This window comes from Pan paniscus, chromosome 7 (assembly GCF_029289425.2).
Source record: "Pan paniscus chromosome 7, NHGRI_mPanPan1-v2.0_pri, whole genome shotgun sequence".
NCBI lineage: Eukaryota > Metazoa > Chordata > Mammalia > Primates > Hominidae > Pan > Pan paniscus.
Genome location: NC_073256.2, coordinates 115875147 through 115903028, shown reverse-complemented (window position 1 = coordinate 115903028; position 27882 = coordinate 115875147). Strand labels below are relative to the sequence as shown.

The window sequence follows — 27882 nt, the reverse complement described above, 5'->3', positions numbered from 1 at the left end:
GTGTAAGTACAATAGAGGTTGCCAGGGCTGGGGAAAGGGGGGATGAAGAGTTCTGTAAATGTATAATGGTGGTGGTTGCACAACATTGTAAATATACTTAGTGCTTCAGAGTTATACACTTAAAAATTGTTAAAATGGTGAATTTTATATATATGTATTTGTATATTTTGCCATAATTTAAAAGAAAAAGCTAATGGCTGTTTTACAAGGTTATAGACATCATTATGCCCATTATAATACAAAGTGTCAATGTGTTCTGTCTTAAAGGTGCTCTCATATATATTTAGTTGTTTTGTCACCATATTCTTTGTTATGCATTTACTGATAGTTTACCTATCTTAATCCTTATTTTAAAAGCAACTAGCAGCCTTCTACTTCATCAGTTTCTGTTGCTTGATCTGTAATTACCTAAAGCTTTAGGTTATTTTGAATAATTTTCACTCTTAAAATAACATTTGTATGTATGTATTTATATTAAAATCAGTACTAATAGTATTTTTAGTAAGTATTAAAACTATAATATATTCATTCTCTTGTTAAGAATTAAGAAATCCAGCTGTCATAGAAAAGTCTTCCCTCATTGCAGTATTTTGCTTGCAGGATGAAGATGAGCTGGATTCCCACACCATGGTGAAGACTAGTGTGGAGAGTGTGGGCACCATGCGGGCCACAAGCACGATGAGTGAAGGGGCCCAGACCATGATTGAACATAATAGCACGATGTTGGAATCCGACTTGGGGACCATGGTGATAAACAGTGAGGATGAGGAAGAAGAAGATGGAACTATGAAAAGTATGTGGCTTTTTTACATTGAATATTAGTTTTCTAATTTGAAAGGATACTTTTATAGGAACCAAGCTAGTTCTGTGTTACTTTTTATAGCCAACTGTGGAAAATTTTGTTTCTTAGATTTATGTAACAGTAAAAAAGAGTATGGCACAAGTCACCTTTTTAAAATTGTATTTTAATATAGCAGAAAACAACACATCTTCAACTTAGAGTTATGGAACTTTTTTCTGTTGAAGGTTGCTAACCCACAGCTTAATTTGCAAAGTATTTTAGAGAGAAAAAGATAGTGTTCCTAACATTTACTTTCCCAATTAAAAAAGTGAACCTAAAATTATCTTCCAGTAAATTCAACAGACTATTATTTTATGTTGTCCAAATTATCAGTTAAACCACAAAGAGCAGTGCCAGCTATGGGAAGAAATAAGATGGGAAAATAAGAAGCACTAGAAAGAAGGATTAAGAGACAGGGATGCTCATACAGAAGATTCAGTTCCATGAATATTTACTGCTGCTTATCATATGTGAGGCACAGTGCTGGGGGTGCTGCAGTGGCTAAAATGATGATCAAACATTCTCTCTGACCTCTGTTGCTTACAAAGTGATGACAATAGGAATGGTTTCACAGACTAGCACTTCTCTTTTTTAAAAACAGTTTTTTAAGATACTGCAGTTAACATCGTAGGTCATTGTGATTTCACAGTTATAGGCAAAAATGAATTTTCTCTTAGCACCAACTGACCTTTTTCTTCCTGTCATGCTCCTACCCTAGTCCTGTGTGGTTAGTGTCAAAGTCTAAGCAAGCACTAGGCTGCTTTCCGCTGAAGAGTATTGCCTCTCCATGGCAGAACAGCAGAATTACATGACTTCTAGCATTGTAGAACCTAGAAAATTGTAAATATTCAAGTGATTTGCTGGTACTGCAAAATGGATACCAGAATTTTCTCTCAGATACTTCCATTTCCTTTTTGCCCACCCTTTTCTTTTTGCTACTCCCCCATGAGGTCTGACCCATAACTTCAAGTCACGTGGCTCAGTACTGCTGCTTTCTTCACATTCCCTAGTTCTGTGTAGCCCACTATGGTTGCATATGTACTTTGGATAGAGAGGATCATGAAGCACAAAATGTAATAGATTGCTATATTGCCATAATCCTGGGGGTGGAATATGAATTTTCTATCTCCTGCCATTGGTGGGTCTTCTGTGCCTTTTTCCTGGAAAGCAGCCTAAATCTTGGATTTCCTGAAATTCCTAGCTGGGCATCTGACTAGAGTAAGTTTTCTGCATCCATAACGTGCCTCACTCCACTGCAGAGGATGGTCTTATGGCCTCCAGAACCAGCTAGTGTTGGGGTACAAGTGGATCACGAAGACTCTGTGGTAAAACAGTTAACACATTTTTCATCAACATGTAATATCAATTTTCCATAAGCTGATATAATTTTTAACTCAAATTTTATGATTCTTAACAGATCAATTAGATCATTGAGTGCTTTTTTGTGTCTTTAGGGAGTTACTGAGCTCCTTATGAAACTATATGAACAACTTTTCATGCAGTCATATAGCTGAACATCAGCATATATATAATAGTTAAGAAAAATGAGTCTTTATAGAATCTAATTCATTTAGATTGCAGTGTATTATATTTCAAGGAAGAGAGACTAATGATGATGTTTCCGACATCATACTTTATACCACAGATTTCTGCACATTTTGTGTAGTGACTTTTAGATTTGACATCCACAAAAATCAATACATGTTATAATTTTGTTATAACTGATTGTATAGGTATGACTTTTTGTCACAGAGATTTTAGTGAAAACCAATTTTGAAGTTGAACAGATAGTGGTTTTTATAGCTGCAGTTGTTTTATGGACCTCAGCAAATTTTAAATCCCATGAGCCAACTTTCTGTGTTTTTTGTTTCTACAAGTTAGACATCATTCTGTAATGTGAGACTTCAGTGTTTCCAAAATTCTAATCAAGTGATGTTAGTATAACCCCTAGGGATTGTCATATTGTAGTATAGCAGTAGTAAAGTATGTGAAGAAGTTATTGAGGGAAGACTTACTTTTTCTGAAACCATATAATTATTGTAGTTTTGTTTTTCTCGTGATCTAAATCTTTAAAACTTCTTAAATTAGTTGGTATGAGGTCTCAGCTTATGTCACATCAGTCAAAGCCACATTTGCTAATGTGTCTTTAGCATTTTTGTTCCCTAATAAGATGATAGCAGTATATTATTTTTGGTTTTCTAAAATCTCTACAATGTGTACTGAAGATTTAGAATTTCATCTCTTTTTCCATTGGAGTTTCAAGTGAGTTGCCTGATTTAACATCCTTGTCAGTTTAAATTATGTTTACACTTTCTCTTTTATACCTTTAACCATGAAGCTAGAAATTATGGGCCTATTTTCCTTACCTCTAGGAAGGAAAATTACCCACAGACCCTTTGAAGGGAAGTGGAGAAAAATGACAAAAAGTATTTTAAAATTTGATCTGCCTTTTAAAAAATGGACGTGGACCCTATGGGCATGTCCCAAGAATAACTTTCTAAACCTGTTTTTAGCAATGATGGCATTACTTTTACCCTCCCGCTCCCAGTCTTCCTATTCAGATATCCCTAAGGCCTCCTCATTCCCCATGGAATGTCCAGGCTTCAGCTGTGTCACCAAGATCCTTCACAGTCTGGCACTAGCCATTATTTACATGTGGATCTCTACTTCTTCCTTATGGATTATGTTTTATCCATACTAGTCTGTGCCAGTTGGAATTCTGAATGCTTGACACTGGGTAAAAGCAGGTTGGTTGTCATTCAAGAAAATCAATTTAGGATTTCTTATCCTGGAGTAGATTAGGACCAGGTCAAGAATCTATGTCATCAAACTGATGGGGTAGGAGAGATTATTTCATCATGGGTGACTCTGGGAGAGTAGTAGCTTCAGCAAAGAAAGACTGGGGCTTTTTAGTTTGTTCAGCTCAGATCTACTCAGTTAGCTCTGTTTTTATGGAGGAACTTTCTGATCTTACAGAGCTGTGGCTAGATTGGTAGCACTAGTTGCCCTGGAGGGAAACTATGTCTTATGGGTATCTGAGGAAGAGCCATATTTTCCAGCCAGGTTTTTATTTTTCATGTGTGTATCTGTTGTTTCTCCAGATAAGTCACGAAGTTTGTCCTGGTAAGAATGCTGTATAAATCTCCTCTGCCACATAATAGTACATGCTCTTGGAATATTGGTTTCATGAATGAATACTAATTACAGTAGAGTCAGAGTCAAGCTGTGTGTGTGTGTGTGTGTGTGTGTGTGTGTGTGTTATAGTAGAATTAAAGATACATAGCTCTGGAAGCTAAGAGAACTTTCAGGTAAACCTCCTGCCTTGGTAAGATACTTTCTTTTCAAGTGTTCTACCATCCCTGCTTCTCATTTCACAGAGCAGACCCTCTGAAAATGTGTTCCTTAAGATACCCATTCAGTGAAATTCTCTGATAAATATAGATAAATAATATACAGTAATCAGAATTATTTGGGAAATGCATATTTATCCTAGAGATAAATTATTAGAGAACTATAGTATATATTATTAACTTATTAAATACAAATAGTACAGGAAGGAAACAGTTTAAAAATTACATTACCCAAGCTTTCCTTCACTTATTTGACCATGAAAAGCTTTTAATGAGGAACGTATCAGTGATTAACATCCTGTGTAATAAGTATCTGAGAAACACATTTTGGGAAATGCTATCACGAGAGCCCTCTAGTTCCCTGACCCTAGTTCCTAGTCTGCTTTCTTTTTATTAGCACACCCTCCCTTCACTTCTATATCCAGCTTAGAGGCTATATTTCATTATTTCATTGCTTCTGCCACTCTCTTATATTCTAAACTCCTCTTAGAGGCTTTATTTCATTGCTTCTGCCACTCTCTTATATTCTAAACTCCACTGCCCTAATGTCTTGTCTTTTCTGCCTCTCCTGGAAAACTTTGATATGGTCCAGTCTCAGTGTTCATCTTCTCTGCATCTTTACCCTGGCTATTGAGTGCTGCTGGAGATAATCTTCCATCTGCACAGATGAGGGCTGCCAGATCAAGACCTTCTCCCCCATTTGGGCCCTCAACTTTCCTGGAGGCCTGTGTTTCTCTGTTCAGCAATTCCTCATTCTACAGAGTGGCTAGTTTAGATCTTCACTAGATCTCTTCTTCCTGCCTCCCATCTCAGTTTCAGTAGATGACGTTGCTCCCTACTTTACAGAAAAAAAGTGAAATGTTATCATGCAAGTACCTAGAGAAGCTGTATAGGTGTTTTAAATGTGGTCTTTGGAATAAGGTTGAAAAATTGAGTCATTCTTAATTTCCGTTTCTTCCTTCACCCTTCATGGAAGTAACATCTCATCAGTTCTGCCCCCTAAATATCCCTATCCTCTTCTCATGATCTCTGCTTGCATTTCTTTAGTGCAAGTCCTCATAGTTTCTCACTTGTGAGGCTTCTAAACTGATCCTCTGCCTCCAATCTTCATTCCCTCCCCACCATACAGATTTCAGCACATTTCTCTTCGGCTTATGCCCTCCCAGTGACTACCAATTGCTTATAGGCTAAAGCTCAACACCAGTTAAGAAGCAGTATATGCTCTGGTTCCTACTTACCTTTCTATTCCCTCTTCATCCTTCTTCCAGCTTCTCAGCTCTTACAGAGCTTTTTTACCTTTGGCCACTTGCAATGCCTAAATCCTCCTGTGGGATTTATGCTTCTTTTGCTAAATCATATTCATTCACTCAGGCTCAGTTAAGAGGTTGCTTCCTCTATCAACCCCAGGTTAGGAATAAGTGCCCCTCTAATAGGCTCCCATCTCACCCCAAGCTTTCACTCTTACAGCACTGTCATGCTTTATTGTGAGCGTGTGCTTTTGTTTATTTCCCACTGTATTTTTGATACCTAATACAATACCTAGCACTTGGTAAGAGTTCATGAAATGTTTTCTGAACAAATGATGTGGTATAGTGAAGAGCATGGGATGTGAAGCCAAATCATTTAGTAATTGTGTTGCTTAATTCTGAGTTTCAGTGATAAATATTTGTCTCTCTGTTGTGTGTATATGTGCAGGTGTGTGTATTAGGTAAATTCAAAACATGCCTAGCAGTGTTTTAAATATAGTTGATAATCAATAAAGGATAATATTCATCTGTCCACCCTATTAATTTATCCTTCCAACAACTTGATAAGAGGGAGCATCCGGGAAGCCCTGGGCATTGTCAGCCCTGCTTCCCATGCGGTGATAAAAATCATATCTTCCTGGGACCGGAGATGCTGAGCTATCAAGCAACTCTGTTCTTCCCATGGCAAATTCTTGCCTCCACCTTTCCCTGCCTCCTCCAAGACCTTGCTCCATCTCTCTTTTTTTTAGTAAGCTAGTCAAAGGGGCTTCTATAGAGAATGATGATCTCCAAAATGAACTGAGTAGCATCAACATGAATAAGAGGGGTTTGAATGGCAAGATGAGCAAATGCTAGAGAAGTACTCAGCGCACTTGGCATCTCCTGACCGAGAGTATGTTTGATAATATCTATTGATACGACTTGAGATGAGAGAACTGTTTTCCACTGTTTGTGAAATTTGACATCTCTTTGAGAAAATGAGGAGAGTGTCATGGAAGTATAAAAGTACGTTTACATTTTATTTTATTTTATTTTTGGAAATGGAGAAAAAGGTGAATTTCTCAGGTTATAGCTGTTACTAATTGAGCTCCTACTACAGGCCAAACACTGTGCTTAGGATTTTGTATATGTTATCTTATTTACTCCTCACAAGGATCCTATAAAATAGCATTTCACTACCATTTAGCACTAAGGAAACTGAGACTTGGGAATGCTGTCCAAGATTTCCTAGCAAGTAAGTGATGGAACCAGTATATAGACACAGGGTTGACACTAGAATCACATCACTACTCTGGGGCCAGTGAGCTCAATGTCCCTCTTGGGCAGGATTCTAGAACATTTAAGAGTCCTTTAGGAAAGATCAGGATCGTTATAAGTCAGCATAGATTACTGAGAAGAAATCATATCAGAATAATATAATTTCCTTTTTTGATAGCATTGCTAAACTTCAAGGTCAGAGAAAATGCAGAGTTTGAATATTGTATCTTAGGATATTAGGAAAGTATTTGACAAGGTCTTTCATGATATCCTTGTAGACACTATATAGTGTGACCTAGCTGGTGGTCCTGTTATGAGAGTGCAACAGTTATACTCAAATGTGCTTATATCAGTGAGAGTTTATTGGAGGAAACAGAAACTACTCTAGGTATTCCACACACAAAGCAATTTAAGTCAGAGATTGTATTAATGTGTTCTCATATTGCTATAAAGAACTATGTGAGACTGGGTAATATATAAAGAAAAGGGGTATAATTTGCTTATGGTTCTGCAGGCTGTACAGGAAGCATGGCTAGGGAGGCCTCAGGAAACCTGCAATCATGGTGGAAGGGGAAGGGGAAGCTGGCACGTCCTACATGGCTGAACGGGAGAAAGAGCAAAGGGGGTGGTGCTATACACTTTTAAACAACCAGATCTTGTGAGAACTCAGCCACGAGACAGCACTAGGGGGATGGTGCTAAACCGTTAGAAACTACCCCCGTGATCCAATCATCTCCCACCAGTCCCCCCTCCAGCACTGGGAATTAAAATTCAACATGAGATTTAGGTGGGGGCATAGAGCCAAGCCATATTAAAGATGTAGAAGTTAAGAAAATCAATGGAAAGCCTAGAGGAGAAGGCTGTGTAGCATAGGCTTCAAGAGTGACTCCCACAACACCACAAAAGTGAGCATATAAGGAACAACTACTACTGCCACAACGAGGAATGGCAATCCAGAGGCTGCCGCTGGCGCCGCTGAGTTCAGTAATACAGATTGAAATCAACCCTCACTGCTATTTAGGGATTAGAAAGCTACTAAATATTACTGCAACCACTCCTCAGTACCTGTGAAACTGGTGACTAGATGCTAGAATGCTGCTGTAAATAATCAAGCCTCTATGACAGGGCTTGTAAGAAGGAAATAACTAAACTAGCAGGCATATAGCTTCTGTTTGCTTCCCCCCACCGCCCCCACCACCCCAGTTGCGAAAGAGTGCACTTACCCAGAACTCTAGTTGCAAGGAATTCTGAGAAATGTGGTGTTCAGCTCTCTAGCCTCTATGATACAAAGGCTCACCAGGGGCACACAGCAGTGGTTGCTAAATTTCAGTCGACTACAATGTTAAATAATAAATTGTTTACCGGAAGATTTCTCATTTTGTGATACAGGACCTCGGCCTCCAGCCCTGGCTAGCTCAAAATTTTTCATAGAAACTTGGATGAAGCTATAAGGTGAAGGTCCATCAGAATTGCAAATAACATGAAGTGGAACAAAATAAAAATATGTTATAGGATAGAACGAGGATCCTAAAAGATCACCACAGGCTGGAGCAGTGGGCTTGATTTACAAGATAAACCCTGCTTTTGGGTCCAAATAACCAGCCTCACAAGTATGTATTGTAACAGTCGCTCTTCAGAGATGCTGGTCTGAAGACTAGAGCAGGGCTTGGGCATCTCTGCTTTTAAAATACATTTTTTAAAATTTAAAAACTCTACAAGTGCTTCTGAGGTGCAGCTAGGACAGATAACCACTTTTTAGAACAAGGAAATGAACAGCTTCCCTCTGCTCTCAGGAGCCAGAACTCACCTGGAGTATTGTGTTTAGAACTTACCTGGAGTATTTAAGAAGGCTGGAGATACACTGGAGCACATTGAACAGAGAGGCAGCTGGATGGCGATGTAGGTGGAGACCATGTTGTATTAAGAATGGGTGGAGAGGCCGGGCGCAGTGGCTCACGCCTGTAATCCCAGCACTTTGGGAAGCCAAGGCAGGGGGATCACCTAAGGTCAGGAATTCGAGACCAGCCTGGCCAACACGGTGAAACCCCATCTCTACTAAAAATACAAAAATTAGCTGGGCATGGTAGCATGCACCTGTAATCCCAGCTACCCAGGAGGCTGAGGCAGGAGAATCGCTGGAACCCAGGAGGCAGAGGCTGCAGTGAGCTGAGATCACGCAACTGCACTCCAGCCTGGGTGACAGAGCAAGACTCTGTCTCAGAAAAACAAAAAAGAATGGGTGGAGAAATAACCGGTTATGTTTAGGTTGTATATTATTTACTTATATTAACCTTTCATAAATGTTTATCATTTCTTAAATACTGGGTTAAATAATATTTACTAAATATACATTTTAAAAATGTCTTACCTGTGTATGCATATAGTATTTGTTGATTTTGAAAATTTCAGAGTTTATTTTGGACAGCACATATATGCAGTTTTACTTAATTAGTAAGAGAAAGCAAATGAAGTTCTGCTTTAGCTTTTTAGGAGTTACTCTGGAAACGATACTAGATATTAGTGTCAGTTGAGGAGAGATACCAAGAAGAGAAGACTGACTCTACTCCCTGGTTCATCCATTGTTCCTAGACAAAATTGTTAAGTATGAGGCAATTTGTTTTGTTCTGAGCATCTACTTCCATGCCGTATTCTTTGTTTAGTAATATCTTTCTCTCGGTTCTCATATCCTTTCCTTCCTTCCTTTTTTCCCCGAAAATCTGTTTTGGAAAGAGACCAGATACACAGGAATAAAATGCCTAATAATGTTTAATGCTCATGAAATACATTTTCCCCTGGAATCGTACAGCCTTGAGCCAAAGGAGTAAATCACTAAGGATGGAATTTTAGATGCCAAGAAATAATTGGCAAGGGTAGGAGAATGTGTAGGGGAACTACTTTCTCACTTACCATTCTTTTATGAAAAACTGTTCCATTCCTCTTTAACTTAGGAGGTTAATGTTGCCCGGGATATGACAATAAAGGTGACAGCAGTAAACTACAGGTCCCTCTTGCAGCTGGGTGCAAATACCCATCATATTTCTGGGCAATTAGAAATCGTTCATTTTCCTTTACAAAAGTACGAGGAATCCAGGTAAGGTGTGGCTGCAGTGGTTTGGAGTTCCCTGTGGGCACTGAATATAGTCTACTATTCTGTGTGCTCTTGGTCCGTGGGACGTTTAACGAAGTATAACCCAGCTCAGACCTGCTGGTGTATGCATTTTGGTTGTAGGATACCTCTTTTATTAGCACAAAACACACCCAAGGATGTAAATATTAGTCTTCCCTGTAAAAATGAAAATGTCTTTCCTGTACAAGCCTTGGAAGAAAGCATTTTCATAGATACAGTGACCATTACAATATTCATTACTCGCACAGGAACTCCTTCCTTTTATTTAACTAAAATCTTTGGGCTTCAATTTTTGTTTCCTTCTATTCTGCCTTCATTGGAGATTGAAAACAGCTGGTCACTATTTTCTGTGCAAAGAACCCTTCATAAATACTTGGATACTTATTAAGTTCTTTCTCAGACTTGACTTTTCTTGGCTGAATAATTTCAATCTCTTTAACCTTTGTGCAGGTATTATTTTCTAAGTTTTTTAATCTTTTATGAATAGTCCGTGGACCTTCTCCATGTTATGTTTATCCTTCTTTGTTTTAAAATACAGTATGGTGAAGTTCAGGAAAAAACTGATGTCAGTAGCTTCTGTGTTAACATCCTGGTTTTTATATGTATTCACTATACTCTTGGCAACAAATTAAAGGACACTTTCGAAGGCCATTAATGAGGTGGAACCACCCACATCTTAAAATATTTTTAGAAGAACAAATTAGGTAATCTTCATAAATCTTTTTGATGTTGACGCATACATTACTAAAGTTATGATTGTTATTTTATTCTCTAAACTTAAATATCTTTGTCATAATCATGCTAAGAAGTTAAAAATTAAATTATTTTGTTAAAGTATTTTTAAAAATTACTTTATATATTTAAATTTTTATGAGGACTTTTTACTTGTTTAGAAGATGTGCAAATTAGGAAACTTAATGAATAATTGTGGGTGGACTGACGTGTTTTCTACGGTATTATATTTCTCACAATTTAGTTTACTTGTAAATGTTTTGGGGATGCATGAAGGAGATGAAAAGCAACCTTTTTCTTTAAAATTTCTTATCCACAAAGAGAATGAATGATAGTTACTTTATTCTTTATTGCTAATAGGTTTTTAGTTCCATGAGCAACTAGTTGAAGGAATTAGGGCCAAAATTGAGGAACTAGGTAATTCTGAACGTTAAAATTATTGTTAAAATAAAATGTTTTTGTAAGCTGGGGTCAAAATTCGGCTGCAGCTGGAGAAATTGATGTCAATTTTATATGATTATTCTTTTTGTACTTAAAAAAAGTATTTGCCATAGCAACCACATCACATATGACAGTGGTTACTATCTTGAGATTTCCTGCTTTATTTTCTCATTGAAGAGCCTAGTATTTTTTTTAATAAACTGTAAGTCAGAAACATCATCCTCTCTGTCCCACTTCTGTGAACATGTATCTCTCTGGAGACTCAGCTGCGCATTGTGGCATGTGTTTCATATTGTGTAGTTAAACATTACTGGGCAATTGCAGCTGCCCCCTCCCATTAACTTTTAAAACAAACCTAACCTGTTTTCCTCTTTAAATTTTTTTAAAAATTGTTTTTTAATCTTTTTTTTGTGTATGAGAAAGAGATACTCTAAATGTTAATACTAGGTTTTAAATTAAGCAATGGAAAATATTTAGAAGTATAAGCACATACATTTGAATAAAAAATTAAGTGTAAACATATCTTGGTTAATAGTATCTTGTTATTAAATCATCCAAAAAGAAAAATCTGACAGAATAGACTCCTTCTTTTATTTAAGTTGCTTTTAAAACTTTTGTTAACTCTGTAAAAGTGTTTATTTTTATCTTAGGAGTGGGTTATTTTTAAAATTTTTGAGTGTGGAAGCCAAAAGGCATTTTGCCATAGGTTTTTTAGGTCAGCCTGTAAAAAAACCTTTAAAACTATAATGTATCTGAGACGTAGTGATATTTAAACTACTCTGTATAATAGTGGACTTCAAGTTTGAAATTGGGATGTTTCTGCAGTGAAACTGCAGATTGCTGCTCCTTCTGCTTCTCCCTACATCCTCCATTTGGGAATAGAAATGTATCAGTTAAGGACTGAATTTGACTGTATGTACCAATAAACCCAAATAACAGTGGTTTAAACAAAATAAGATTAATTTCTTTTCTCATTTGATGAGAAATCCAAAAGCAGAGTATCCGGCACTGGCGGAGTGAGTTCATGATGTCATTAGAAATCATTTCTGTGACACCATCTTTAGGGTATTATGCTTGTTCTCCTGCCTGCAGAGTAAATGTAGGATCTCTAGCCATCAAGTCTGTATTCCAGGCAGTAGAAAAGAGCAAAAAACAGAAAGGATTGTGCCTATATCAAGAAAACAGAACTTTCCTAGAAAACCTTACTTGATTTTTTTTTAAGAGAAGGGTCTCACTCTGTCATCTAGACTGGAATATGGTGTTTGTGATCATAGCCCATAGCTTATTGCAGCTTCAAACTCCTGGCCTCAAGCAATCCTCCTGCCTCAGCCTCCCAAAATGCTGGGATTAGAGGTATGAGCCACCATACCTGGCCTAAACCCTTATTTTAATGTGTCATTAGCCAGAATTGTATTACATAGCCACTTTTTCCAATGAGATAGATACTTTCTCACCCCTAGTCAGGAAGCTAGGGATTATAGATATTAGGGAGGCAAATTTTTCACTTTGAGACACTACGACATTGGTGGTGGCTTATGTGACTTCAGTTAGAAGCTCCTGATTGGGATGTTGTCAGGAGCACGCACAAGACTGTTGGGGTTGGAAGAGTAGATTCCTGGAATGAAATTTCCTAGTAATTTCCTTTCTTTATTTAATCAACACCAAGGAGTAGTCTGCTTCTCTCCTTTCTGTTGCTACCACTTCTCTCTAATCAAACTGTTTCTTCTCTGACTCATTGCAGAAAAGAACATTGTCTTTCCTTCAGCCTTTTTCTTACTCTCCTCATTTCTAAAGGAAATGCCTGCTCAGCCCATCTTTCTGTTTTGAAGGTTTTTATAGAAGATTAAAATTTCCCCCACTCTATTCTTTGTAGTGAAAAAAGCAACTTCTGAGATTTTATTTTTCTCCTTCTCCTTCCCAGTGTATGCTGCTACTCTTAATATGTAGGTCATATTAGAATAGGTGCTCTATAAATGTGAGTTTCTGGTAGGAAAAGATTAGTTTTTAATTTACTCCAATAATGGTTTGGGTGAATTTTCTCAGATAGAGGTCCAAAGTAAGAGTCAGTGGTATATCAAGAGAACCCTGACTGTTTATTACAGCACTGGGGAGTTTGTAAAGATTCTGGGATGAAGAGTTTCTTATCTCCTAGTTGAGGAGAAAACAAGACCATAACGAGAGCCTCAGCAGTGAAGCCAGTGCTGGATGAAAAAAAAAAAAAAATTAATGAAAGCAATGTGGTCCTGGCCTGGTGTGGAGAGAGGAAGATGATCTGGGGAGGAACATAGGTCACAGAGTGCTGTTGTCTTCACTGGATTAGTAGTGCCACAATGCATGCTTTTTGTAGTTTCTATTGTTTTTGTTTTGTTCTTACCAAAGCACCTACAAATACTAAATTTACTTTTTAAAGAATGCTATCTAGAAATACGCTTCAGTGAAACCTTTCTATTCATTATCAAATGCAGTTGATAATGGTGGATTAGGAGTTTCTTACTTTTCCAGCAGTTAGTTTCTAAAGAAACCATTTTTTCTCTCCTCCCTGATTCTGACTTTCCTTGACAAACTTGATAACCCTTATTATATAATACTGAATGTTAAAGTTTTCAGATGTATTTATGTGTGTGACACATTTTAAGACTTCTTGATGAAAACAGAACTTACAACTAAATATATAGTTCTATTACAGAATTAATCTTCCCTTTAAAAAGAAAAAGAAACAAAAAGAATATTGAGCAAAGAATTTCTTTAAGGGATTATCCCCCTTCTCCCAGCTTTATGGTTTGATTTACTCAATTGGTTTATAAAAAATATGTGTAAGTTGAGCTACACTTGTAATTTTTTTAAACTTACAAAATGGGGCAGAAATGGAGAATAACAGGTTAAATTCCTAGACTCTATTTTGGTATAAGAGGTTACCATGGGAACCAAGTTTCAATTCTGAATATAGAGAAATACGTCTTGTAATGATGAAGCCTAGAGACAAATCAAAGGTACTAAAAATCTGCTGAAAATGTTAATGGAATGTATGTGTCCTGTCTAAATGTCAGTAATGTAACCCATCAAATTAACCAATTTCTATTTTTGTTGTTGATTTCAGGGAACAAAGTTGAAGATGAACACCATAGACACCATATCTTTATTTTTAGCATATTTATTGATTGTTGAAATATTACACCTTCTCTTCTATATATTTTGTTCATTTTTAACATACTTGTAAAGTCTGTTATGACAGGAAATCTAAAGGCAGCTTTGGCTGTTTTCATGCTGAACTGTCCCTAAGGAGTTTCTTTTTCATGAGCTTTGAATGTGAGATATGAGAGTGTTCTAAGTTCTAAAGGTTTACCACAAATATTGGTGTTTTATACTATCTTAAATTTCATAGAATGTCTCAATATCTTTACAGTGGGTACCATTTGGGTCCCAGATGTCTTGTCACATTTTCTAGCCATCTAAAGCTGGAACAGCTGTAATTAGAGGATTGGTCCTTAGATAAACAGTTGTGTTGAGAGTCTTTTTCTATTTTTCCACTATTACATGCATATTCTGAAAATCAGGTTCTTTCTGACTCTACTGGGATAGATCATTCTGTTATTACTTGCACCAACCTAATAATAATTGTAGTAGTCACAATACTTTCTCAAATACATTATCAGCAGTGCACCAATGCTAGTAATGAAATACATATAGCATCTACTAATTCAAAAGTAATGATGAAAAACCATGGCTCCTGCTGTTGTTCATAGGTATTGAACATCTGGGTAGACAGTCAAAAACACAAATTAATAGAGTTATCTGTGAAATTATTTAGGTAAAGGATTTGGAATTCTACATTAGGGAACTTATGGTTTAATGAAAAGTAAAGATGGAAACACATTTAAAAGACATAACTCAGCGAGGTATGGTGGCCCACACCTGTGATGCCAGCACTTTGGGAGGCCAAAATGGGAGGATTGCTTGAGTCCAGGAGTTTGAAACCAGCCTGGGCAACATAGTAAGACCTCATCTCTACAAAAAGTAAACAAAAATTAACCGAGTGTGGCGGTGCATGCCTGTAGTCCTAGCTACTCAGGAGGCTGAGATGGGAAAATCGCTTGAGCCCAGAAGGTCAAGCCTTCAGTGGGCGGAGATCATGCCACTGCACTCCAGCATGGGAGACAGAAGGAGAGACCCTGTCAGGCAATCAAATCAGTCAGTCCACCCACCCATCCATCTATCCATACATACATACAACATACTCATAGGGTAAAAATAAAAATTACTTTTACCAATAATTATATTATTCACATGTTTACATTGTATTGTAATCATTCATTTAATCATAGATTAGGCTCAACCATCAAAACACCCATTAGAAAGCGAAAAAGACCTCCGGATAGATATTAAAAAATAAGATTACTTGCAACTAAAGATCTGCACATAGAGAAAAACTTATTTAAAAAAGAGTAAATAACACAAAGCCACATAATTAGCAGGATCTCTAAGATGTATTTCTATACTCATGTTCATAGGAGCATTATTCAACAATATTCATAGGAGCATTATTCAACAAAAGTAGAAAAACCCAAGTGTTCATCGACAGACAAATGGATAAGCAAAATGTAGTATATACATAGAGTTGAATGTTATTTATTCTTGAAAAGGAAGGAAATGCTGACACATGCCACAACATGAATGAACCTTGAGGTCATTATGTTAAATGAAATAAGCCAGTCATAAAAAAAAAAACAAAGAAAAACAAAAAAAATACCACTTTAATGGATTATACTTATATGACATATCCAGAGTAGTAAGATTCATAAAAACAGGAAGTAAAATGGTGGTTGCTAGAGGTAGGGGAAAATGGCAAGTTGTTCATTGGGTACAAGAGTCTCCATTTTGCAAGGTGAAGATTGGTCACACAATACTTCATGCTACTGAATGGCACATTTTTGATGGTAATTTAAAAAATTTTTTTTATTGTGGTAAAATACATATAACCTAAAATTCACCATCTTAACCATTTTTAAACATAAGCATACCTCATTATTGCAATTTGCTTTTTTGTGCTTCACAGACATTCTGTGTTTTACAGATTGAAGGTTTGTGGCAACCTTGTGTCAAGCAAGTCTATTGGCACTGTTTTTCCAATGTTATGTGCTCACTTTGTGTTTCTGTGTCATAGTTTGGTACTTTTCACAATATTTCAAACCTTTTCATGATTATTATGTCTGTTACACTGATCTGTGATCAGTGGTCTTTGGTGCTACTATTGTAATTGTTTTGGGGCACAACAAACTGCGCCTATATAAGATGGCGAATTTAATTGATAAATGTAGTATGTGTTCTGACTGCCCCACCAGCAGGCCATTACCTTGTCTCTGTCTCTCTCCTCAGGCCTCCCTTTTCTCTGAGACATCACAATATTGAAATTAGGCCCATTGATAACCCTGCAATGGCCTCTATGTGCTAAAGTGAAAGGAAGAGTCACACATCTCTCACTTTAAATCAAAAGCTAGAAATGATTAAACTTAGTGAGGAAGGCATATTGAAAGCTGAGACTGGGTGAAAGCTAGGCCTCTTGCACCAAACAGCCAAGTTGTGAATGCAAAGAAAAACTTCTTAAAGGAAATTAAAAGTTCTACTCCAGTGAACACATGAATGATAAGAAAGTGAAACAGCCTTTCTCTTTCTGATATGGAGAAAGTTTGAGTGGTGTGGATAGAAGATTAAACCAGTCACAACATTTCCTTAAGCCAAAGTCTAATCCAGAGCAAGGCTCTAACTCTGTTTAATTCTGGAAGGCTGAAAGAGGTAAGGAAGCTGCAGAAGAAAAGTTTGAAGCTAGCATAGGTTGGTTCATGACGTTTAAGGAAAGAAGCTATCTCCAGACCATACAAGTACAAAGTGAAGCAGCAAGTACTGATGGAGAAGCTGCAGCAAGTTATCCAGAAGATGTAGCTAAGATAATTGATGAAGGTGGCTACCCTAAACAACAGAATTTCAATACAGAATAAGCAAGTCTTCTATTGGAAGATGTCATCTAAGACTTTCCTAGCTACAGAGGAGAAGTCAATGCCTGGCTTCAGAGCTTCAAAGGACAGGCTGGTGGTGGTGACTAAGTTGAAGCCAATGTTCATTTACTGTTTTGAAAATCCTAGGGCCCTTAAAAATTATGCTAATTCTACTCTGCCTGTGCTCTATAAATGGAATAATGAAGCCTGGATGGCAGCACATTTGTTTGCACTATGGTTTGCTGAATATTTTAAGCCCACTGTTGAGACCTACTGCTGAGAAAAAAAGATTATCTTTGGACTGTTACTGCTCAGTGAGAATGCACCTGGTCACCCAAGGGGTCTGATGGAAATATGCAAGGAAATTAATGTTGTTTTCATGCCTGCTAACACAACATCCATTTTGTAGCCCATAGATCCAGGAGTATTTTAGACTTTCAAGTCTTATTATTAAGAAATACATTTTATAAGGCAATATCTGCCGTAAATAGTGATTGCTTTGATGGATCTGGATCAAGTAAGTTGAAAACCTTCTGGAAAGGATTCATCATTCTTCATGTTATTAAGAACATTTGTGATTCATAGGAGGAAGTAAAAAGATCAGCATTAACAGGAGGTTGGAAGAAGTCCATTCCAACCCTCATGGATGACTTTAAGGGGTTAAAGACTTCAGTGGAGGAAGTAACTGCAAGTGTGATGGTAATAGCGAAAGAACTAGACTTGGAAGTACAGCCTGAAGATGTGCCTGAATTGCTGCAATCTCATGATTAAACTTGAACAGATGAAGAGTTGCTTCTTATGGATGAGCAAAGAAAGTGGTTTCTTGCGATGGAATCTACTCCTTGTGAAGATGCTGTGAACATTGTTGAAATGACAACAAAGGACTTAGAATTTTCCATAAACTCAGTTGATAAAGCAGTGGTAGAGTTTGAGAGGATTGACTACAATTTTGAGAGACACTGTGCTGTGGGTAAAATGTTACGAAACAGCATCTCATGCTACAGAGAAACATTTTGTGAAAGGAAGAGTTAACTGATACAGCAAACTTCACTGCGGTATTATTTAAGAAACACTACAGCCACCCCAAACTGGACTTCTGAGCAGCACAGGTGCCTCTGCACTCTCTCGTTATTCTCCAGGGTTCTCCCACTGACACTCCAGTCAAATCTTAGCTATTTATCTGTTGCCTTGGTCTTTTTTTGTTGAGAGTGGACTAGCACCAGGCCTCTCTTGTCAGCCATCTTTCTGATGTCACTCCTAAACATAACTTTTAGAAAACCAAATACCGCATGTTCTCACTTACAAGTGGAAGCTAAATGATGAGAATACATGGCCACATCTGGGGAACAACACACACTGGGACTTTTCAGAGAGTGGAGGCTGGGAGGAGGGAGAGGATCAGAAAAAACAAATGGGTACTAGGCTTAATACGTGGGTGATGAAATAATCTGTAAAACAAACCCCCATGACACAAGTTTACCTATGTAACAAATCTGCACATGTACCCCTGACCTTAAAAGTTAAAAAGAAATTTTTAAGAAAATTGACGTTGTGAAGGCAAACAAACAAACATAACTTTTATGTGCACTGGGAAACCAAAAAATTTATGTGACTTACATTATTGCGATATTCTCATTATTGCAGTGGTCTGGAACCAAACCTGCAATAACTGCGAAATATGCCTGTATCTAGTTCAATAGTATTAATCTTAAGCACTTCCATAAAGTTGTGCAGCCATCACCACCATCAATTTCCATAACTCTTTTCATCTCGTAAAACTCAACTGCTGTACCTATTAAACACTGACTCCCCATTTCCCACTCCTCTTAGTCCCTAGCAACCACCATTCTGTTTTCTGTCTCTATGATGTTGACTACTCTAAATACCTGACATAAGTGGAATCATACAGTATTTTGTTCTTTTGTTACTAGCTTATTTCACATAGCATAATGTCCTCAAGGTTCATCCATGTTGTAGCATGTGTCAGAATTTCCTTCCTCACATTTTGCTAATGGGCACTTGGCTTGCTTCCATGTTTTAGCTGTTATGAATAATGCTGCAATAGACATGGGGTTACAGATATCTCTTCAAGACCTGGCTTTCAATTCCGGATATATACCCAGAAGTAAGATGGTAAATTTTATCTTATAAAAATTTTTTTAAAACACATAAGGTGAAGTCAATAAAACCTCTGTTTTGATATGGCAAACCATTTTATTTTAAGGCAATGAGACAGAATTTTTTTAATGAATAAATATCACCATTACCACTCTCTCTTATAACCTCACCTAAGCCGCCTCACCTAGGCTTCCAATCTGTCAAATAACACACATAGAGATCCAAAAGTAGGGAGAAAGGAAAGAGGAGATAGGACGTTTACCTGTCAGTTCAATCTCCGTCACCCCACCCTTTTGTTTTTTGAAGTTTGATTAAGAATTCCGGACTCTCTGATTTGCCACATAAAGTAGGCATCGATTTAGGCTTCCCTCATATTTTTAAAGACTAAAAATAAGTCTTAACATGCTTTCTTTTGACCAAAATGACCTTAAAGCTCATCCCAACTAACGTTACTTAGTTGTCATAGTAGTAACTGTAGTTTTCAACTGTGCTAGGACTATTACAAATGCAATCTAGGTTGGTCAGATAACTTATGAATATTATGTTTCTTTTTAGAGGAACAGTGAGACTAGAATGTCTCCATAGGCAAGTAAACAAGTTGATGATGAATCTGAAACATATATCCTATGAAAGGAACTGGGGATGTTTTATATTAAAAATAGACAGCCAAGACAGGAGCCATTACCTCTGTCTTCAGATATTTGAGGGACAATTATACGAAAGAGGAATTTATTTGGAACATGAGTATAAATTACGGAAGGAAAGATTTCAATTTTACATTTTAAAAATACTTTTTGTAACTTACAGTTGCCCATCAGGGTCCCTTGTGGGGAGGTGTACTCCCCACAAAAAATTCTTAAGAAAGTAGCTTACTGCCTGACCAACATGGAGAAACCCCATCTCTACTAAAAATACAAAATTAGCCAGGCATGGTGGCGCATGCCCGTAATCCCAGCTACTTGGGAGGCTGAGGCAGGAGAATTGCTTGAACTCAGGAGGCGGAGGTTGCAATGAGCTGAGATCGTGCCATTGCACTCTAGCCTGCGCAACAAGAGCGAAACTCCATCTCAAAAAAAAAAGAAAAGAAAAAGAAAAGTAGCTTACTTTGTATTTGGAGAATTATATGGGAAATGCCTTCTTGGTGGTCTCTGGGACATTTATTTGGAGCCCTGGGGCTTTAAGGATCCAATTTGAAAACCGCTGATCAAGACCAATATAGCCAGATTAAAAATCTAGTTATTCCAAATATTTATTTCCTATTTAGTCATTCAGTATAAAAAATGAAGAGCCATTGAAAGATTCTGAGCAGAATGACATCTTTTGGTTTGTATTTAGAAAGGTCACCACTTTGACAATATGGAAATTAAAATCAAAACTGTGATACTGGAAGCAAGGAGACTAGTTTGGAGGCTGCTACAATGGCCTAAGCAAGAAGTGATTAGAAGCTAAACTAAGACAGTTGCAATGATAAGTAGAGAAAAGGGGTTATAGTTAACTGTACTGAGAAGTAGAATTAAAAGACCTAATAATCAGTTTGCTATGGTGGGAAGGGAGGAGTCTGAATTAATTCTCAACTTTATTATTTTGGGGATTGAGTAAATAAGGTTGACTTTAGTGGAGATAGAATATGTCGGGGGAGCTGTAGGTTTGAAGGGAAAGATCTTGAATTTAGTTTTAGAACTGGTAAATTAATTGGCAACTCACCTCAGATTAAGTTGTCTAATAGCTAGCAAAGTTAGTTATGGAACTTAGGCGCAAAGTCTGGGCTAGAGAAGTAGTGTTGGGAGACATGGATGTAAGTGTGGCAGGCGAAGCCATGGAAGTCCAGGGACAGAGGGAATCAGAAAGACTGAGGAAGCAGTTTGATAAATATAAGAGGAAACTGAGTAAGTTCTTATGATTTTTTTTAATTTTTTTAAAGTTTATGTATTTCAAATATATATATTTTTTAATTTGAACAGGGTCTTGCTCTGTTGCCCAGACTGGAGTGCAGTGGCACAATCATAGCTCACTGCAGCCTTGACCTCCCAGGCTCAAGTGATCCTCCCACCTCTGTCCCCAAAGTAGCTGGGACTACAGATAGGTGCCACCACACCTGGCTAATTTTTTGTATTTTTTATAGAGACAGAGTTTCACTATGTTGCTTAGGCTGGTCTTGAACTCCTGGGCTCAAGCATCCCTTCCACCTTAGCCTCCCAAAGTTCTGAGGTTACAGGCCACCATGCCTAGCCAAGTCCTCATAATTTCTTACAGCTGAAAATGTACAATAACAATAGCAATGCAGGCTTAAATGCAAAGAAAAAAAGCCCACCAAAAACACCTGAGTTTTTAAAATTTACTTTCTTTGAGAAATTTGAAATAAAGCTGAAATGATTTTTAATAAAATTCTGATAATGATTTTACTAAACTTCTGAAATGTTTCTACAATCTAAACATTCCAGACCTTTGCCTAATCATCAGCTTAATTTTTATTTGGTCTGGGTATTTTTTAATTCTTATTTTATTTCACTTTGTTCTTTATGAAATTAATTATGTTGGCCTTGAATCTGACCAGTGCAAATTTATTATATGGCTTCATAAAAAAATCATACTTCAAAGAAAATACTTCCTTAAATGTAAGAACTTATACCTTCCTTATGTTCTTTGTTTACCTAAGGAAATGCAACCTCACCACAAGTACAAAGACCATCTTTCATGGACTACTTTGATAAGCAAGACTTCAAGAATAAGAGTCACGAAAACTGTAATCAGAACATGCATGAACCCTTCCCTATGTCCAAAAACGTTTTTCCTGATAACTGGAAAGTTCCTCAAGATGGAGACTTTGACTTTGTAAGTACATTTTAATTCTTCAATTTATGTTTTCTCCTTCTATATTTTATCATCAAATTGAGAAGCATAGTTCATATATATATGAACTGTGTGTATGTATATGCAATTATAGACCATATGTTAATATTCATTATACAGCCATATACATGGTTAGAGAAATTGTGAAACTGTAGCTTGCTTATAGAAATGTACTTGCAGAGAAATACTTTTTTATAGTTAAATAAATCATAGCTCAAATTTAGATAAATATTCAGGACTCCTTAAAACTAAAATGACAACTATTTTAAAAGATGTTTTCAATAATGCAAATATGAGATACTTCTGACATTCAGTAAACTCAGTTGCCAAAATTAATGAAGCAAAGGTATTTATGACATAGAGTTTGAGAATTTGCTTCAATTTTTAAAGTATATGAGTTGGTTTCTATTTGAGTAAGTGTTAATTCCACTTGGTTTCTCAGAAATAATAGTCCTATTCTGTACCTAGGAGCATATAAACTTCAGTATAAAACTGCCTTATCACCTATTTTGTTACATTTTCTCATTATTTCTTCTACCCTGGTTCTTCTTACTTCTTTTAAAGAATGCATAAAATACAGATGAACTATTTTAAAGTAACTGTTTCCAGAACTTGAGAGAGTAAATTCTCAAAATGAGTTATTTAATGGAGTGAAAATTTTATGGAGTAAATTTTTACTTAACCACATTTTAAATAATAATGTTACTTTTGCATATTGTTCTGGAAGATTTTTTTTTCCAAACAAAATAACTTTATAATCCTTTATAGTTTTATTTATTAATAAACGTATGGATAAGTAAATACAATTTTAGATAAATATAAATATGTACATTTTTTAAATTTAAGAATTTTTAAGTAATAATAAACCATTTTGCTTAGACAACATGACTCTAAATGCTTTGCAATTATAAATATTTTAAGTACTTTTTTCCTCAATATTGTGATTGAGTTTTTAAATAATCAGATAATAAAGTTTCAAAATCTATCCCCAATAAATTTAGTACTAATTGCTAGCAAATATTAGCAGTATAATTCACAGGTTAGCTTGCAAACATCATTGCAATGTCTACTTAATATTTTTTCACTATTGTAGTAAGCAGTTAGAAAAATAAAATCAATACATCTTTAGTCCTAATAAGATTTCATTTTAACCTATCTACTTTTTTAAAATTATAAATTATTTAGAATGCTGACATTTAAGCTTTAAATTATTCATGAATATAAATGAATAATGTAGAGTATTTAGCCTCAAAGAGTTGTCTTGTGTCAGTTGGAATAAATCTTTTTTTTTTTTTTGGCATAAATTTAAGGGTACAATTGCTGTTTTTTAATTTTACATGGATATATTGCATCATGGTGAAGTCTGGACTTTTAGTGTAACCATTACCCAAATAATGTGCATTGTACCCTTTAGATAATTTCTCATCCCTGACTCCCTTCTTCCCCTCTCACCCTTCCAAGTTTCCATAGTCTATTATTCCACACTCTGTGTCCGTGTACACATTATTTAGCTCCTACTTATACATGAGAACATGCAGTATTTGACTTTGCTGTTTCTGAGTTGTTTCACTTAAGATAATAGCCTCCAGTTCCATCCATGTTGCTTCAAAAGATAAGATTTTATTCTTTTTTATGGCTGAATAGTATGGAATACATCTTAATGGGCTCTGAGAAACACTTTGAAATGAGCTACAAAGTAATGAATAAATTATCATGGTTAAGAAATGGCAAATAAAATGATTTAACTTTGCTTCAGTTAATCTTTCTACCACCCCAAAATTTAATGGCTTAAAATAACAACTATTTTACTTTCATCAAAACCACAATTTTGTAGGTTAATAGTTTGTCTAGGTTTATCTAAGTGTTTCTTCTGCTGGGCTTACCTGGGGTTTCTTAAGTGACTGCAGTCATCTGCTGGCTTGAATGGGGCTGAACACTCTCTCTAAAATTACTTCCCAAATGTGTTGGCAATTGTGCTAACTATTGGCTAGGTCGTATGATCTCATCAGGCAAGCCTGGAGTTTGTATGTGGCAGTAGTAGCCTTCCAAGAAGGTGAAAACAAGGTTGTAAGGCCTCTTGACATCAGCGTAGGATCTGCACAGTGTCCATTGATAATAGCATCAAAAAGAATGAGATACTTAGGAATAATCTTAACCAAGTAGGTAAAAGACTTGTACACTGAAAACTGCAAAAATATGGGTGAAAGAAATTAGATATCAGTACATGAAAAGACATATTCATAGATTATAATCTTTAATATTGTTAGGATGTTAATATTGCCTAAAGCAATCTACAGAGTCATTGTCATCTCTGTCAAAATCCTAATGATATTTTTTGCAAAACTGGAAAAAAACTCATCCTAAAATCCATATGGATTCTCAAGGGACCCTAATTAGTCAAAACAATCTTGAAAAAGAAAAACAAAATTGAAGATCTCATGTTTCCTGATTTCAAAACTTACTACCAAGCTACTGAAATCAAAACAGTGTGGTACTGTCAGAAAGACAGACATGTAGACCAATGGAATAGAGAGCTAAGAAGTAAATTTTTCACATCTATGGTCAAATGATTTTCGGCAAGGATGCCAAGACCATTCAGTGGGGGCAAAGAAGAGGCATTTCAGCAAATCGTGCTGGGAAAACTGGATATCCACATGCAAAAGAATGAAGTTGGAGTCTTACTTTACACCATATACAAAAATTAATTCAAAATGGGCCAAAGATCTTACAGTAAGAAATAAAACTAAAAAATTAGTAGGAAATACATATGAGAAAAACTTCATGACATTGGATTTAGCAGTGATTTCTAGGCTATGACACTAAAAACAAGTAACAAAAAATAGATAAATTGGACTACATCAAAATGGAAAACTTGTGTGCATCACAAGACACTATCAACAGAGTGGAGGGCAACCAATGGAATGAGAGAAAACATTTGTAAATCATATATCTGATAAGAGGTTAATATTCATAATGTATAATGAACTCCTACAACTCAACAGCAACAAAAAAAAACCCAAACAATCCATTTCAGAAATGGGCAAAGGGGCTGGGCATGGTGGTTCATGCCTGTAATCCCAGCACTTTGGGAGGCTGAGGTGGGTGGATCACCTGAGGTCAGGAGTTTGAGACCAGCCTGACCAACAAGGTGAAACCCCACCTGTACTAAAAATACAAAATTAGCTAGGGTGTGGTGGCACATGCCTGTAATTCCAGCTACTTGGGAGGCTGAGGCAGGAGAATCACTTGAACCCAGGAGACGGAGGTTGCAGTGAGCCGAGATCGTGCCATTGCACTCCAGCCTGGGTGAAAGAGCGAGACTCTGTCTCAAAAAAAAAAAAAAAAAAGGGCAAAGGACTTAAATAGATATTCCTCCAAAGAAGATAAGCATGGCTAATAAACACATGAAAAGATTCGATAATTATCATTAATCATTAGAGAAATGCATATCAAAACTACAATAAGATACTACACACCCATTCAAATGACTATTATCAAAACACAAACACATAAAATAACAAGTGTTGCTGAAGACATAGAGAAATTGGAACCTTTCCTTGTGCACCTGCTGGTGGAAGTATGTTGTAGTCACTATGGGAAGCAGTATGGTGGTTCCTCAAAAAAACTAACATAGCATTATCATATAATCCAGCAATTCTACCTCTGGGTATGTACCAAAGAAGTGAAAGCAGGGTCTCAAAGAGGTAGTTGTACACCCTTTTTCATGGCAGCATTATTCACAATGACAAAAAGGTAGAAGCAACCCAAGTGTCCATTGATGGATGAATGGATTAAAAAAATGTTGTAATACATAAAATGGAATATTGTTCAGCCTTAGGAAAGAAATTGTGCAATATGCTACAACATGGATAAGCACTGAAGACATTATGCTAAGTGAAATAAGCCAGGTCACAAAAGGACAAATGCTATATGATTCTACTTATATGAGTTACCTATAATAGTCAAATTCATTGAGATGGAAAATAAAATGTTGGTTCTCACGGGTGGGAAATAGGGAGTTATTGTTTGTTGGGTACAGAGTTTCCGTTTTGCAAGATGAAAAACGTTCCAGAAGTGGATGGTAGTGATGCTTGTATGAGAGTGTGAATATAAATAATGCCACTTAACTGAACACTTGAAAATGGTTAATTTTGTGTTATGCATTTTTTTGCATAAAAAATGCATAAGAGAAGAGGGGAAAGAATTTGCACAGTGTCACTGTTGTCATAGTCTGTTGTCAAAATATGTCAGAAGTCTAGTCCTAATTCATAGGATATGGAAATAAATTTCACCTCATGATGGAAGGAACAGCAAAGTCACATGGCAAAGGGTGGCTATGAGATGGAAGGAATTATTACAGTATACTTTGCAGACAATCTAATAGAAAGGGTGTTAATTAAAATTCAACAGAAATTAGAATGTTGAATTTAGGAAATTAAGAGTTCATTAATGATTTTGATAATGACCATTGCAGTACTCTACTTTCAGATTTTTCACATACACACAATTTTTGACATGTAGCCTTCTACTGTCTGTCTTAGACTCATTTTAGTTTTGTGAATCTATTTTTCCAATGGCTAACTCCTGAAAGTAACTTTTGGAAACATTTTTAGCCCCTCATAGATTTTGTAGTCATTCTATCTGGAAATTCCAAAATTTGTTAGAAAACATTAAGCTAATTTAACAAATATTTTACTTTGGATTGTGCTAGGCACTGTGGGTAAAAATAAATTATACTGATTTATTAAGAGGACAAGGTATGAGTTAATGAAGTGGTAAATTGTAATCCAGAACAATAACTCAGACATTGCCATGTGGTTTTGAATAAGAGGGAGATTTGATGAAGGCTGGAGTTGTATATGAAATTATAATGTGGAAGAGGACTTTGTCTAAGCATTGATAAATGGATAGCAGAAAGAGAGAAGGCAGGAACTACAAGGAATGATGTGTAATAAAAAGCTTAGCGGTAGGAAAGCATAATCTATGTTGGATGGCAATGAAATAGAGACCTTCAAGTCTGTGGTAGTTAATCTGGAAAAATACGAGAGATAAAATGGAAAAGTAGATCCAGATCAGAGGGTGAAAGCTTGCAAGGTTACAGAGTCTGAATATTTATTTAATAGACAGTGGAAAGCCACTGAAGGTTTTAAGTTGGAGGATGACATGATGAAAAGTATCTTAAGAATATTAATATTGAAGATAGCATGAAGGATTGATAGGAAGAGACTCAGGGTAGGGGAAATCGGTTATGTGGCACAAGCTTAAAATAATATAGGAATAAAATTGAAAAGAAAAACAAGAATGAGGAGGAAAGTTTAACAGAAATAGCTGACATACTAGATTGAAGAGTACTATTTTGATTAGTTAAGGTGAGGAACCAAATGATAAATGGTGACAGTAACAAAAAAAATAATAAAGGAAGATGTTCTCACAGTTGGAAAGGGATATCAAGAGATCATATGACTGGATCCAATTTTTGCAGAGTTATTTATTTTTGACTTATATAGGGCAGATAGCCTTAAAAAGGGAATTGCAGGAGGGACGGAGTGACTAGAACACTTCTTCCTTTCTCAACATTTATTACACCTGTCAACTGGAACTGCTCAACCCTCTCATCACTTTGAGGAAAGTGGAAAATGTTTGTAATCGCCACTGAGCGGAATGGAAATGGAAATAAATAAGAGATGAATAAAGGAAGCATTGCCAGAAGATGAACAAATAATTGCCAAGAGTGGTAGTGAGTATGGCAAAAGACAAGGAAAAGGGTGTAAGAGGGGCAAAGAAAGAGTGGTTAAAAGAAGAAGCATAGGTGGAGCACAGCGTAAGTGATTTGGTGGACTGCTTTGCTCACAAAATGGGGAAGTGGACTAAAAGCAAAGATACCAGCTGTTAATGAGGGAAATCTGTTCTTATTCATTCCCTCATATGT

At 36.4% G+C, this 27882-nt stretch overlaps 1 protein-coding gene across 6 annotated transcripts in view; it reads left to right on the top strand.

The window, feature by feature from the left end:
- Positions 1-27882, top strand: part of STK3 (serine/threonine kinase 3) — a 505519-nt gene that overhangs the window by 267179 nt on the left and 210458 nt on the right. For all 6 annotated transcript variants that reach the window (XM_063606446.1, XM_063606445.1, XM_063606449.1 and 3 more), the window contains exons 9-10: positions 601-793; positions 21760-21935. In XM_063606446.1, the coding sequence (XP_063462516.1) occupies positions 601-793; positions 21760-21935 (369 nt within the window). The remainder of the gene's footprint in view (positions 1-600; positions 794-21759; positions 21936-27882) is intronic.